This window comes from Giraffa tippelskirchi, chromosome 10 (assembly GCF_054371585.1).
Source record: "Giraffa tippelskirchi isolate mGirTip1 chromosome 10, T2T-mGirTip1v1.2.pri, whole genome shotgun sequence".
Lineage (NCBI taxonomy): Eukaryota > Metazoa > Chordata > Mammalia > Artiodactyla > Giraffidae > Giraffa > Giraffa tippelskirchi.
The window spans coordinates 145172795-145187292 of record NC_137284.1 but is presented as its reverse complement, the minus strand read 5'-3'; the positions used below and the strand labels follow the sequence as shown (position 1 = coordinate 145187292).

The following is a 14498-nucleotide window of genomic DNA, read 5'->3' as shown; positions in this document are numbered from 1 at the left end:
ATGCTAAGCCCCACCAAACTGAGACAACATAAATAGAATTTCTGCTCACCCAGAAATGGAATCTCCTGATTAGCGTTTGTTAGGTAAACTGCCTTATAGATCCCTGCCATCCCCTAAAGGAAAGTAACCTCACCATAACCAGCCTGTTTTTTGACCAAGTATAACTTCCTTGTTCCTGCTCCGTTTTGTCTATAAAAGTCTTTTGTTCTGTACAGCTCCCCGGAACTCCTACTTATCTCCCAGCTTCAATAATGCCAGGTTCAAATCGCTTTTTGCTCAAGCAAACTCTTAAAAATTTTAAATATATTTCAGTTATCTTTTAATAGTCCTGTTTTTGTCAGTCATTAACAAAAATATATTAGATCTGTACTGGAAGAGTAGGAGGATTTTCAAGATCTCTTGTTAAGTAAGAAAAGCAAAATGCAGGGAAGTGTGCGTAATGCAACAATGACCAAGTTCCTCCATACGTGTGTGTATTTGTACAGAACTATATGAGCATAATGTAAAGTGTGGAAAGGTACATACAGGACTGTTAACACTGTTTACATGTGATGGGATGGGAGTACAGGGAGAAACAATTTTAAAAGACCTTCACTAGAAAAGATTCAGGTTAACAACAGCATGTATAACATCTTAATGACATTTACTTAAGTTACATATTCTCTGTGGATATATATATGTGTGTGTGTGTGTGTGTGTGTATGTATATATTAACAAATATATATATGTATGTGTGTGTGTATATATATATATGTATCTATATATATACACACACATATTTTTGAGCTTCCCGGGTGGCTCAGATGGTAAAGAGTCTGCCTGCAATGCAGGAGACCCTGGTTCGATTCTTAGGTCAGGAAGATGCCCTGGAGAAGGGAATAGCAACCCACTCCAGTATTCTTGCATGGAGAATTCCATGGATAGAGAGTTCTGGAGGGCTACAGTCAATGGAGTCAGACATGACTTAGTGACTAACACTTTCACTATTCATGCATATATTCATGAGTGCTTGTGGGTGAGGCTCAGTCAATCCAACTTTGCACACCCACAGACTGTAGGCCACCAGGCTCCTCTGTCCATGGGATTATCCTTGAAAGACTACTGGAGTGGGTTGCCATTTCCTTCCCCAGGGGATCATCCTAACAGGGGATGGAACCCATGTCTCCTGTATTGGCAGATGGATTCTTTACCACTGAGCCAGCCACCTGGGAAGCACACATATATTCAAACATACACACCTATATCTAGGTATACACACATCTAGCTTTTCCTATATGTTTTCTACCTTTTATATTGTGTCTAGCTCTCACACTGAAATTATAAAAGTATTTTATCTCGGAACAGCTCTGTTTCCTTTTACACTCATGTCCTTAGTCCATCTGAAGTTTATTTCCACATAAGTTATAAGGCAGGGCTTATAAAATTTTATTTTCACATAGTTATCCAGTTGGCTGAGAAAATGTTCTCTCACGTTTTAAAAGAAGCTGTAGTTTATTAGCCAGCACAGTCTCAGTGGCAAATTACCACAAGCATGAATTCGGGCAGTGATTGAGAGGGAGGGTGTAGCTAAGCTCTGAGGGGAGCAAAGGTATAGCAGGGCCAGTGACACATGGCTGCAGCTGCCCGCATCTCTAGCAAGTCCTCTTCTTCACAGTGGCTCTGCCATCTCTGATCTTTCCAGGATGGGAAGAGGTCTACAGATTTATTAGATTTTCCAAGGGTAGCCTGCTCTCTAGGCTTTCCTAGTCCTCTCTCTCAGAGTTGAGACAGAGACAGAGGAAGAGGGGAGGGGGAGGGAGAGAGAGGAAAGGACTGCGGAGGGGAGGGAAAGAGACACTGTTTCCTAGGCTTCAGGCAGAATGGCAGCACCCAGGACCCCCTCAGGGACCATTCTCGGTCAACAAGCAATTGTTTCTAATGCCAAGGGTCTTGTACCCTCCAGCCCTTTCTAGCTCACTGTCTCCTCAGGGCTGACTCCTGTGAGGTTTACAACATCTCCCTTCATCTCCTCCTCTTGTGTGATTCTTTATCTCCATGCTCAGGGTTCTCATACCATTTTTTTTCAGAATCCCTCAGGGCTAAAGGACTCTACAGCCAATCCTGTAATCCCTGGTTTTCTATGGAGAGATTCTCCCAAACATCATCTCTCTCCTGGGTGCCATGTGCAGGAAATAATAATGACTGTGAAATGGAAAGACATCATTTCTAGTTAAGAAATGACAACTGAAAGAAATCCTCAAAGCTGGACACTGTCTTTGTTAAACTGAATATGATTAGAATAGGGAGAAGTAAAAGAAGGAACATCAAGCAGCAGGAAAAGTTTCTTCCCATTCCAAACCAGAGTTAAGGGATAGAACAAATTAAAATAGGATTAAAACTCTCAAAGGATGGTAGAAAGTCAAGAGCGTTAGAGAACAAAATAGATACTTGTTTCTTCAGAAACATTAAAATGGCCTATTCAGAGACCATTTATCCATCAAGAATAGATGGGGACAAGATAATATGGACTAAGAATGCGTGCATGCTAAGTTGCTTCAGTTGTGTCCTACTCTTTGTGACGCTAGGGACTGTAGCCCACCAGGCCCCCCTGTCCATGGGGTTCTCCAGGCAAGAATACTGGAGTGGGTTGCCATGCCTTCCTCCAAGGGATCTTCCCCACCCAGGGATTAAACCTGTGTCTCTTACGTCTCCTGCATTGGCAGGTGGGTTCTTTACCACTAGCACCACCCGGGAAGCTCCATGGACTAAGGATACCCCTGCCTTTAAGAGCAAACAGAGGATATTGTGGCCATCAAGCCATCAGCCAGTACAGCCCTTAATGGTGAACACTGAGGGAATCCAGGATAGGAAAAAAACAAGTTACTGAACTTAGATAAGGTACATACCAAAGGAAGGATTTCAATGAATGCAGACTCTGTGGCATCTTCCCATACACAAAAACATGCTAAAGTCATTAATTTGAGATATCTGGTTTTCTTTAATAGTAATTTTTTGGTGTTCTGACAACCTGGTTTTTGTTGTAAAACACCTATGTATTCTAGCTCCTCCTTGGCCTCTTCAGAGCAGTCCCACAGAGCTTTTTGAGCAGTCGCCTCTCTGGTGTGAGTCCTCAAAGTTTGCCAGATAAAACAGGGTTATCACCTTTTAGGTTGTGCATTTTTGTTGTTTTGTTCAGTCACTAAGTCATGTCCAACTCTTTGTGACCCTATGGACTGCAGGACGTGAGGCTTCCCTGTCCTTCACAATCTCCTGGAATTTGCTCAAATTCATGTCCATTGAGTCAGTGATGTTATCTAACCATCTCATTATCTGTTGACCCCTGCTCCTTTTGCCTTCAATCTTTCCCAGCATCAGGGTCTTTTCCAGTGAGACGGCTCTTCACATCAGGTGGTCAAAGTTTTGGAGCTTCAGCTTCAGCATCAGTCCTTACAATGTATACTCGGGACTGATTTCCTTTAGGATTGATGGTTTGATCTCCTTGCTATCCAAAGGACTCTCAAGAGTCTTTTCCAACACCACAGTTCAAAAGAATCAATTCTTTGGCACCTAGTTTTCTTTGTTGTCCAACTCTCACATCCATACATGACTACTGGAAAAACCTAGCTTTGACTATATGGACCTTTGTTAGCAAAATGATCCCTCTGCTTTTTAATATGCTGCCTAAGTTTGTCATAGCTTTCCCTCTAAGGAGCAAGTGTCTTTTAACTTCATGGCTGCAGTCACTGTCCATAGTGATTTTGGAGCCCAAGAAAATAAAATCTGTCACTGCTTCCACTTTTTCTATTTGCAATGAAGTGATGGGACTAGAAGCCATGATCTTCGTTTTTTGAATGTTGAGTTTTAAGGCAACTTGTTCAGTCTCCTCTTTCACCCTCATCAAGAAGCTCTTTAGTTCCTCCTTGCTTTCTGCCATGAGAGTGGTATCATCTGCATATCTGAGGTTGTTGATATTTCTCCTGGCAATCTTGATTCTAGCTTGTGCTTCACCCAGCCTGGCATTTTGCATGATGTATTCTGCATAGAAGTTAAATAAGCAGGGTGACAAGCATTTTTTTTCAGTCGACAATAACGACATAGGAGGATCCCGAACTCACCTCCTCTTATGTATGCACCAAATCTACAGCTACCCATGGAACAATTTCCTCTGAAAGAAACCCCCAAAGGAGCTGAGTGACTCCTGCATATTGAGCAAACAAGAAAAAACCCACATCAAAATGGGTAGGAGAGGCTGAGACACAATCTTGTCATAAACTCATACCCAATGCAGTGACCCACAATCAAAGGGGGAGCCTCACAACCTGAGCTTCCCCTTGAGGAGTAAAGGATTTGAACCCCACATCTTGCATCCCAACTTTAAGACCAGCATCTGAGAGATGAGCCCTCAAAACATCTTGGCTTTGAAAGCCAGTGGGGTTTGTATCCACAAGCCCCCCAAAATTATAGTGAACTGAGAAACAGTCATTAAAGAGCTCACATGAACTCCCCTGGCTCCCCTCCAGGACCTAATGTTACAGCAGCTCCTGAAAACAATCAAGCAGCTCATGAAGCAGTCCTATTTGCTTATCTTAAAGCTTTGGAGTGAGGGGCAGGCATCTAATCTAACACTCATCTAGGGGTCTATGAAATACTTTCCAAGGACACTGGTCAGCAGGCACCATATTTGAGTTTTTCCTGTGCCTCACTCCAGTTGCCAGTATCTCCTGGAAAGGAGTTTGTGAACCTGTCTGATGGGTGCCCCAAATTTTGTGGTTGCACTGAGGAGAGACCTCTTGATCACCAGGCTCTGGTTGCTAGTGAGTCTTCCACTCTTGAGTCCCACAGAACTGTGTCAAGTAGAGAGCAAGTTCATAATCAGTTATACCTCTCCCTGACTAGGACCCAGTGAGGAGACAGCAGACTGGAATGTATCTCCAGTCTTTCTAGGAGTTTGCCTATTAGTTTACCTTGATAGCTATGGCCCGAGGAGTAGGTTTCTAATTAAACACCTCTAGGGACTGATTACAGAGACTAGGGAGGCCAGCAAGTGCACCCTTCACACTCATCCTCTGCTCCACCCCAAGCTGTCAAGTCTCTAAGCAAAGAGCTGTGTACATGTCTGTCTCACTGATTTTCTGTGGTTGTTACCCAGAAGACACATCCCTTGATAGCCAGCCCTAGTGGAAAGTGGGGCTTGTGTTCTTGGGTTCGATGAAATGGTACCAAACAAAGAAACAGTTCTTAACTGACTATTCCCCAAGGATCAGTGTACAGAGAGCAGACAGAAATGCCCATCTCCCATCTTTCTGTGAAATTTGCATACTTTACAAGTGCTGCCTGAGAGTCTGACTTCCAATCAGCCTGAATCTAGGTGCTGACTGAGATCCTTCCCTTTGGGATATTGACAGGGCTTGGCACAGCTTCAACCACTGTGAACTACTAAGAATAAAGTATGCCGCTTAGACAGTCACAATGGTTTGAGAGGCATCCAAGAGTTAAGGCAGAGTTGGACAATAACCTTCCTACAGGAGGCCACTCCTTCAAGACTGGGAGAGATGGCTGCTCTAGCGAATGTATAGAAACTAGTACAGACTCAAAGAAAGAAAGAAGAGTATGTTCCAAACAAAAGAATAAGACAAGACCTTAATGAAACAAAGATAAGTGACTTATCTGATAGAGTTCCAAATTATGGTCATTAAGCATCTCACTGAGCTTAAGAATGGATAAACTAAAGTAAGAATTTCAACAAAAATAAAATATAAGAAAGCACCATATTGAAATCACAGAACTAAATACCTGAACTGAAAAAATACAAGAAAGGGCTTCAACAGCAGACTAGAAGAAGTGAAAGAAAGGATCACTGAACTCAAGACAGGTCAATGGAACTCATCCAATCAGAGAAGCAAAAAGAAAAGGAAAAAAAAAAAGAGTGAAGAGAGTCTAAGGAACTTATGGAACAACAGCAAGTGGACCAACATTTGCATTATGGGGACCCAGAAGGAAAAGAGAGAGAGGGAAAGGAGCAGAAGCATATGTGAAGAAATAATTGCTGAAAAATTCCCTAAACTGGAAAAGTAACAGACATCCAGATCCAGAAGCCCAGAAAGTTCCAAATAATATGAACGCCAAGAGACCCACATGAAGAAACATTAAAATCAAAGTGTCACAATTTAAAGACAAGGAAAGAATCTTAAAAGCAGCAAGAGAAAATCAATTTGTTATGTACAAGGTAACCCCCATTAAAGTATTAGTAGATTTTTCAACAGAAACTTTGCAGGCCAGAAGGAAGTGGTACAATATTCAAAATGTTGCAAGAAAAAACTTCCAATCAAAAATACTCTTCTTGGCAAGACTGTCCTTCAGAACTGAAGGAAAGATAAAGAGATTTCTAGAGAAGCAAAAGGGGTTCATTGACATTAGACTGGCCTTACAAGAATTATGAAAGAAACTTCTCTAAGCTAAAACAAAAGGGTACTAACAGGAAAACATATGACAGTAAAAGCACAGTGGTTAATCATTTACAAAGCTAGTATAAAGGTTAAAAGACAAAAATAGTAAATAACTGTAACTACAATAATTTTTAATGGACACAAAAGATGTAAACTGTGACCAAAAACAAAATGAGGGGGAGGGTAAAATGTAGAGATTTAGGAAGAATTCAAACTTGAATTGTTATCTACTTTGAGTTGTTTTCCCTAAGCCTGATGGCAATCACACAGCAAAAACACAAAAGATAAAGGAATCTAAGCATTGCTGTTGTTTAGTTGATAAGTCATGTCCAAATCTTTTGTGATCCCATGGACTGTAGCCTGCCAGGCTCCTCTGTCTATGGGATTTCCCAGGCAAGTATACTGGAGTGGGTTGCCATTTCCTTCTCCAGGAGATCTTCCCAAACCAGTGATGAACCTCTTTCTCCTACATTGCAGGTGGATTCTTTACCACTGAGCCACCAGGAAAGCCCCATCTAAACATGCCATTATAGAAAACCAAATAGAGAAAGACAAATATTGTATGACCTCACTTATGTAGAATCTAAAGAAACAAGCAAATTCATGGAGACAGAGAATAGATTGGCAATTGCCAGAGGCAGGGCTTTTGAGTGGGGGTGGGTAGTGAAATGGGTGAAAGGGGCAAAAGGCACAAACTTCAGGTTATAAAATAAGTAAGTCCTGGGGATGTAATATACAGCATGGTGACTGTAATTAAACATTGCGGTGATACTTTCACAATAGATAGAAATATTGCTGTGCTCCTGAATTTAATATAGTGTGATATGTCAATATTAATTCAAAAAAACAAAAACCAATAACAAAACCCAGCAACAACAGACAGGGGAGCAAGGGCTGCTACTTTTTAAGGGATACCAGAGAAGCTGAAAAAGAGTCAACTAAATTTTTTAAGTCCTAAGAAGGAGAGGGAAAGGGACAAACTCTAGACTCAAGGTGTAGAAGAAAAAATGTGCTGGGAAGAAGTCTTCTATACAGTGAACAGAAGGGTACATGAAATAAAGGAGGCTGAAAAAACTCACCACTGGGGACTGTGATACTACTATGGCAATAGAGATAAATTTAATCAAGCATTAGGACACCAATCATTATATTACTGATTTATGAAGGAAAAACTCAGCGGCTAAAACAATATAAACTTACTGCCCTTAGTTTGTGTGGGTCAGAAATCTGGGCATGGGATAGCTGAGTCCTCTAGATCTGGGTCTCTCACAAAGCTGTAGTCATCTGATGGCTCAACTTGGGGAGGATTTGCTTGCATATTCACTCAAGTGGTTATATTAGCAGGATCCAGTTACTTGTGGTTATTGGATTGAGGGACTCAGTTCCTTGCTGGCTACTAGATGGACATCTTCCTCAGTTCCTTGCTATGTAGGCTTCTCCACAGGGCAGCTCGGAGCAAGCAAACAAAAGAGAAAGAGAGAATGAGGAAGCCAGGAGCCAGAATGTTTTTTGACATCTCATCACTTTTGCCATATTCTCTTTGTTGGAAGGAAGTCCCCAGGTCCGACCCACACTCAAGGGGAGGCAGTTATAAAAGGGTGTGAACATAGACAGGCTGGATCATTGGAGCCATCTTAGATGCTGCCAACCACATGGGCAGAACCAGGGACTGACTCTGCCTAGAACAGAAATGTTTGACAGATAAGTGTTTGTACTCCAGCATTAAGGAGGGTGTACATGTTTCTTACCTTGCTTGCTCATGTCGAATGTTATGCTAAGAAAAATTGAAAAAGTCCTTAAAAATTGAATAGGCGATCTATGAAAAGGATGTGGTGAAGGAGGTAGCAGATTGTAAAATAAAAACCAAGAACTCAGAGAAAGAAAAAGAAAACTTATATACAAAGGAAATGCGGGCCAATAAAGTAGAATTTCTACTTAAGCATTGTCATATTAATTAATTAATATTTTAAGCATTAAAATATTCTCAAGCGACCCAAGAGATAGGTCCAGACAAATGGAATAGTACCCATGATAAACTGCCTCTTAAGGACACCCTAGAGTCCTAAGACAAAATTAGAATGACCCAAAAAATACTTATGAAGGTGACAAACCTCCACACTGGAATGTGTCATTGTTTAGGGACAATTTGCAAAGACTCCCTTATATTTATTTATGTTTTTCCCTTATATTTAAAATGAGCAAACTACATATGCAAGCACTTTGTTTCTTCAAAAGGAGGAGTCTGAAAGGAGGAAGAAAAATCACAATGTTGGGGGGAAATATTTCAGAAGAGGCTTTTTCTTTCCCAATCTAGGCCTGTTAGTCCGGGCCCCCCCATCTCTGAGGCCCCCTCTCCCCTCACTCATTGCTGGGCACCTCAAACTGCAGCCACATGTGTTTCCTTGCCTGTCAGTAAAACAGTAACTTCTCCCCTAACCTCACTTCATTCAGGTCTGTTCTCAAACCTCACCTACATAGAAAGAACTTCCCCGACTACTGTCTAAAGTATCATTCGCTTACTTTGCTTTTGTTTTTCTTGACAGCAGTTACAACTTTCTGACATGTGTTTCTTTCTTTACTTGTTTACTGCCTGTCACTTCCACTGAGTTAAGACTTCTATCACCTGGAAAAGAAAGCCGTTGGCTCTCCTCAATAATGCATGTTGGGTAAATAAAAGAAAAAAAATAAAAGAGCCCATAAAAAATACGACAGGAAAAGAGTCTAACAGAACGTGGGAGAAAAATGTGAGGAAGCACGAGCGATTACAATTTGCCAGATATATGCTAACATAAATTCATGCACGAGATAATATTTGTATTTGTGTGCAACGTGTGACTTATTTTTTAAATGTTCTGCAAGAGTCAAATAAGCTAAAGCTAAAGTACTTAAGACAATTTATATCCTCGCTCATAGCACCGCGGTCTTCCAGACGCGCGCGCTAATTTCTCTGGCTTTCTCAGGAGACTGAGCGCACCCTCCCTCTTATAAAATGTATTCTTGTCGCTATCTGATTGGCTGTCCCTCTCAGGCTCTCCTTTCTCATTGGTTGTTCCCCCAGTCCTTCACTCCTGGATCCAAGCTCTCCATTTGTCTGCTGCCGCAGACCGTGGCTGCAGGCGGCACTTCAGCCAGAGTAGTTCCCCGGTGACGTCAAAGGCGCTGCCTGCCCACATTCCAAGGCATGGGCGGGGACTTCCCGCAGTCCCTGCCTTTGGGCGGAGAGAAAGACTTTTGATTGGATAGGGCGGCGAGATGAGCATCCGATTGGTCCTCGCCCTGGAGGGAGGCGGGATCTTAGCTGCGTCCTGGAACAGAGCTGAGGAGCCCTGGGGAGTCTCAAAGTTTAGAGTCTGGAGCAGTAGCGGAGAGGGGGCTTATTGAGAGGGGCTTTTCTTGGGATGAGAACTGATCTCCTGCCTTTATTTTGGATGCACACCCTGGTTTATTCTCCTCAGCCTACGATCTGATCTCTGGACAATCTGTCTCCTCAGGAGATTCTCAGATCTCCGAGGATACTGGACCCGGAGCCCTTGGCGATTCTCTCTGAGGCAGAGGAGCGAACGTTTTGCTTCCTAAGTGCATAAGCTACACGCATACGCACGCACACACGGGCACACACACAGGCACACACCCTCGCTCGGAGGCGGATCTCGCCCTCCGAGGCCGCCCAGTCCGCTCCCCTCCTGCGCTCAGCATCCTCGGCCCAGCGCGCCTCGGACCACCATGGAGGTGCTGGAGAGCGGGGAGCCGAGCGTCCTGCAGTGGGACCGCAAGCTGAGCGAGCTGTCAGAGCCCGGGGAGACCGAGGCTCTCATGTACCACACGGTGAGGACTCGGCGGGCCGGGGAAGGGGCGGCTGGAGAGGGGGAATTGTCATCAAAGGAACAGCTCGGGACCGGGAACTGGGAAAGGAGTTTTGGGGGAAGAGCCTGCCCCGAATGGAGCAATCTGGGAGAGATGTGGTTTTTCTAGCTGAAAGGTGAAGGTGGGCCGCTGGCCCTTTAAAATTTTTGATAACAGTAACGACCCTTTGTATTCCTTTAGCAACTTATACTCTTCCCCGACGGCTTTTCACATCTGCTATTTCATTTCCTATTGCTCCACAAAGCTGGAGAAGAGGTAGATGGTTTGATAATCTGTTTCGTTTGCTACTGATTTTTGTGGGAAGCTTTACAAAAACTGGACAAAACAAAGTAGCAGTTTCTTTCCTTCGCTGTCATATTCTCTCCCTCTCTTCTTTACTTTTTAATTTGTATTTTAAGAAATATACCTCTGTGTATGTGTGTGTGTTTTGAAAAAAGGCCCCTTCCTTTTAGGAGAAAGACTGCTTTATTTGACTCCTTTAACCATACAGCCAAGAAATATGCTTCCTCCTTCTTCAGAGGAAAGATCAGCGAAAGGGTATGGAAAATCTGAGGCAGTGCACATTTCGAAAAGGGCTTGGGGAAGGTGGGACAGCTCACCAGTTCCTTGCTCAGCCTTATGCCCCAGCCAATCCCTTTGGGCATTAAACTCTTATAGAGCACACACATTTCTTTAAAAGTTTTCAATTTCAAGTGTTTAGTATTAAATTTGCAACGTGAAATTCTGTTTACAACAGCCAGCACTGAGTCTATGACTTTATTGTGAGTTCTCTTTGTTTCTTTTTTTCTTTTTACAAATGCAGAGTTTGTATTGAGAGAGAGAAGGGGAGAAACACTAATAAGAAAATGAGAAGCTTGGCTGTTTCCCCTTTATGATTCTTTTAGTGCGGTCAGTGCCAGGATATTTGAAACTTTTGCAAAATGGACTGCAGGCCCCACCTCTCTGGCCTTGGCCTCTGGCTGACGTTATTTTGGGAAAGGGGAGGAGGGCCTCCCTGTAATTCCCACCAAGGCATTTGTGGTGGCTGAGAATGGCTTGTTGAAAACAGGCTGAGGGCGGGCTGAGAGGGAGTGGAAGCCCATGCTGGGTCAAAAGCCAGATGTGTGGTATGATCTTCTGGGCTGTGCTTGACTAGCCTGTCCCGAGGAGACCATGTGGGCTGCGTTTGGACTGGGGGCCCAGATGTGCTTCCTGTTGCCAAGATAGAACTGAGAGCGCATTGGCCCTCAAATATCTTCTGATAATATCTCCAGATGTTTCTCCTGACATGGGCCACACTTCAAGAGCTGTGCGAGGGGCAGCTCTTCTCTTTTGTCCTCACGAATACTGTGAAAATGTCTCATCCAACAGCTGTAATGCTTTGGGTTGTCTTTCAGCTGGTGGGATAAATTATGTGCAGTGTCCACATTCCCTTCCTTGGCCCTCAGGACCTGCATTTGTGAGATCTCAGGGTTTGAGATGCTACTTGTGACTGTGGCGTTAACTCCAGGCAGAACTGCTCGAACTGGCTCTCACATCTTTATGCACAGTTTCAGGAGTAAAGACCTTATCTTCCTCTTGGTAGTAAGGGCTTAGTTTTTCTCTGTTATTGTGATGGAGCAGTGACGGGTGATTATTTTTCTTCTAATTTGATTTTTTTTTTCAATTATTTTTTATGTCTGCCACTTAGGGACTTGTCTCTCTTCTGGGCAGCTCTCATATAAAATACCACTTGTCACTGTTGCAAGCCATGGCCCACAAACTGAGTATATGAATTAGTGTTGAAAGATGAGATTTAGTAGCACAGACGACTGGATTATATTCCTTCTAAGCTAAGGGGAGTTTGGCAGAGATTTGAAAATAGATAACTTTCCCATCTGTTTCTTGAGCTCTGTTGAGTATCCAGTTGCAGAGCTGGTTATTATTGCCATTTGTCCATAATGTGAAATGGCCTGACCTCCAAGTGGAAAAAGGGTGGCCTGATTATGCATTCACTCAAAGATTTATTTGTTCTTTCAGTGAATGGTTGTTGAGTAGCTTCTATGTGCACAACACTGCTCTAAGCAGTTGTTCTTGTTCAGTTGAATAGTTGTCTCTGAGTCTTTGTGACCCCATGGACTGCAGCACACCTGGCTTCCCTATCCTTCACTATCTCCCGGAGTTTGCTCAAACTCATGTCCATTGAATCAGTGATGCCATCCGACCATCTCATCCTCTGTCACCCCCTTCTCCTCTTGCCCTCAAGCAGCTGGGGTATATCAGTGAACAAAAAAACCTCAAAATGCTTGCACTTGAGAAGCTTACACTCTATGCGTGTGTGTGTGTTCAAGGAAAGATAAACAATGAAACAATAAGCATAATAAGTAAGAGATGTAGTATGCCTGACAATAAAGTACTATGGAAAAAGTAAAATGAGAGTGAGGTAAGGGGGATAGAGTGTAAGGGGAATAGAGAGTAAGGTAAGGGGGATAGAGTGAATTGAGTGATCAGAATAAGCCTCCCATACAAAGTGGATCTGAACAGAGGCTTGAAGGAAGGGAGAAGGATCTCAGCAGGTTGAAAAACCAGATCAAAGGCCCTCAGGTGGGAGTGCATCTAGCATGAGCTTATGGTATCATCACCTTCTGTTTTAGATCCCCCTATTTGGATCAGTTTTTTCCTTGTAAATGCAGGTTACTCCTCAGGCAAAGTGCCTGTTTTTGGAATGGCCCACTGAAACTTTCCAAGTTGAGCAGATTAGGCATCACGTAGGGAGTGGAGAGCCTGCAGGGAGGGAAATTGGTAAGGTAATATAGTTACCATCTATTGAACATTTATTATCTGAAAGGGAGGGCTAGCTTCATAGGCCTGCCACCTGTGCAATCCCACAGGGCCCTGCAATCTGATGCTATCCTGTCACCATCTTGAAATCCTTAATAATCTTTGAACAAGGGGCTCCACATTTGGATTTTGTATCAGGTCCCATAGATTGTGTAGCTAGTTGTGATGAAAGGCATTGTACTTAGTGCTTTACAAAAATGATATCTCAATGGAACTTCCCTGTCAGTTCAGTAGTTAAGAATTCCTACTTCCACTGCAGGGCCATGGGTTTGATCCCTGGACTGGGAACTCAGATCCTGCACGCCCTGCGTTGTGGCGGGGAAAAAAAACCCCTCAATGTGCTAATGAAGGAATTGTTTTACAGATAAAAAAGCTTCGGCTTAATGAGTTTAATCGAATTGGTAAAGGTCATTTAAACTCAAGTCCGCCTGCCTCCAGCACCCAAGTTCTTGCCCACTCTGCTATATGAATGAAGGATCTAGATTTAAAAGGAACCGAGTCTGGGGATGGCAAAGGATATTTGGGGAGTCAGAAATTGCTGAGTCTGAAGGCAGCTAATATTTAACCAAGGTGCAGCCACCAGCCCTTCCTAGTGTGATCACTCTTTTGCTCTAAATAGGAATTTAGCTACTACATGCATGATTGCTAATGTCTGTTTGGCAAAACTGTCACCTACCTGATTTTAAAAACATAGAAGTTGCCTGAGGCTGGGATTGTCACATCTCCCAGGCGCCTTCTGTGAGCCATCAGGCTCAATGAAAGGAGTGCATAGATAGATTGAATTTGGACTTGCTCATTAGATCCTGAATTATTAGAGTCTTGCAGTTCCTCTCGAAGCTTAAAAATTAGTTCCCATACAGATGATGAGATATAATTTTAAATCAGTGAGTATTTCTTTTGGATACAGACTAAAAGTGATTTCATAAAAGATGGCAGATATGAAAAGGAGGAGTATGTATTTTATGGTTTCAAATCATTGTAAGACACCTTGTCAAATTCCCCTCAGCCTGCCGGAGTATTTGACATTTCTAACGTTGATGTTGTGTTTCTGCTAAGATTCTGTGCAGATTACACTTCTGGGAATTTACTGTGGGATTTTGCAATTTAAAGAGCAAAACAGTCTATAAATCTTATCTCTATATATTATTATATACACCGACTATATCTAGGATATAGTCCCTTGGACAGCACAGAGATCAAACCAGTCAGTCCTAAAGGAGATCAGACCTTACTATTCATTGGAAGAACTGATGCTGAAGCTCCAATATTTTGGCCACCTGATGCAGAGCTGACTCATTGGAAAAGATGCTGATGTTGGGAAGATTGAGGGCAGGAGGAGAAGCGGGTGACAGAGGATGAGATGGTTGGATGGCATCACCGACTCAATAGACATGAGTCTGAGCAAACTCC

General features: G+C 42.9%; 1 protein-coding gene across 5 annotated transcripts in view; it reads left to right on the top strand.

The window, feature by feature from the left end:
• Positions 1–14498, top strand: part of CREB3L2 (cAMP responsive element binding protein 3 like 2) — a 254622-nt gene that overhangs the window by 116472 nt on the left and 123652 nt on the right. For 3 of the 5 annotated variants that reach the window (XR_014066425.1, XM_081533104.1, XM_081533103.1), the window contains exon 1: positions 9771–10250. The exons of the other annotated variants lie outside the window; for them this stretch is intronic. Coding sequence is in view for 2 of the 3 variants with exons in the window: in XM_081533104.1 (XP_081389230.1) it covers positions 10149–10250 (102 nt within the window). In the remaining variant the exon portion in view is untranslated. Of the gene's footprint in view, positions 1–9770; positions 10251–14498 lie in introns of those variants that run through there. 5 annotated transcript variants of the gene reach the window in all.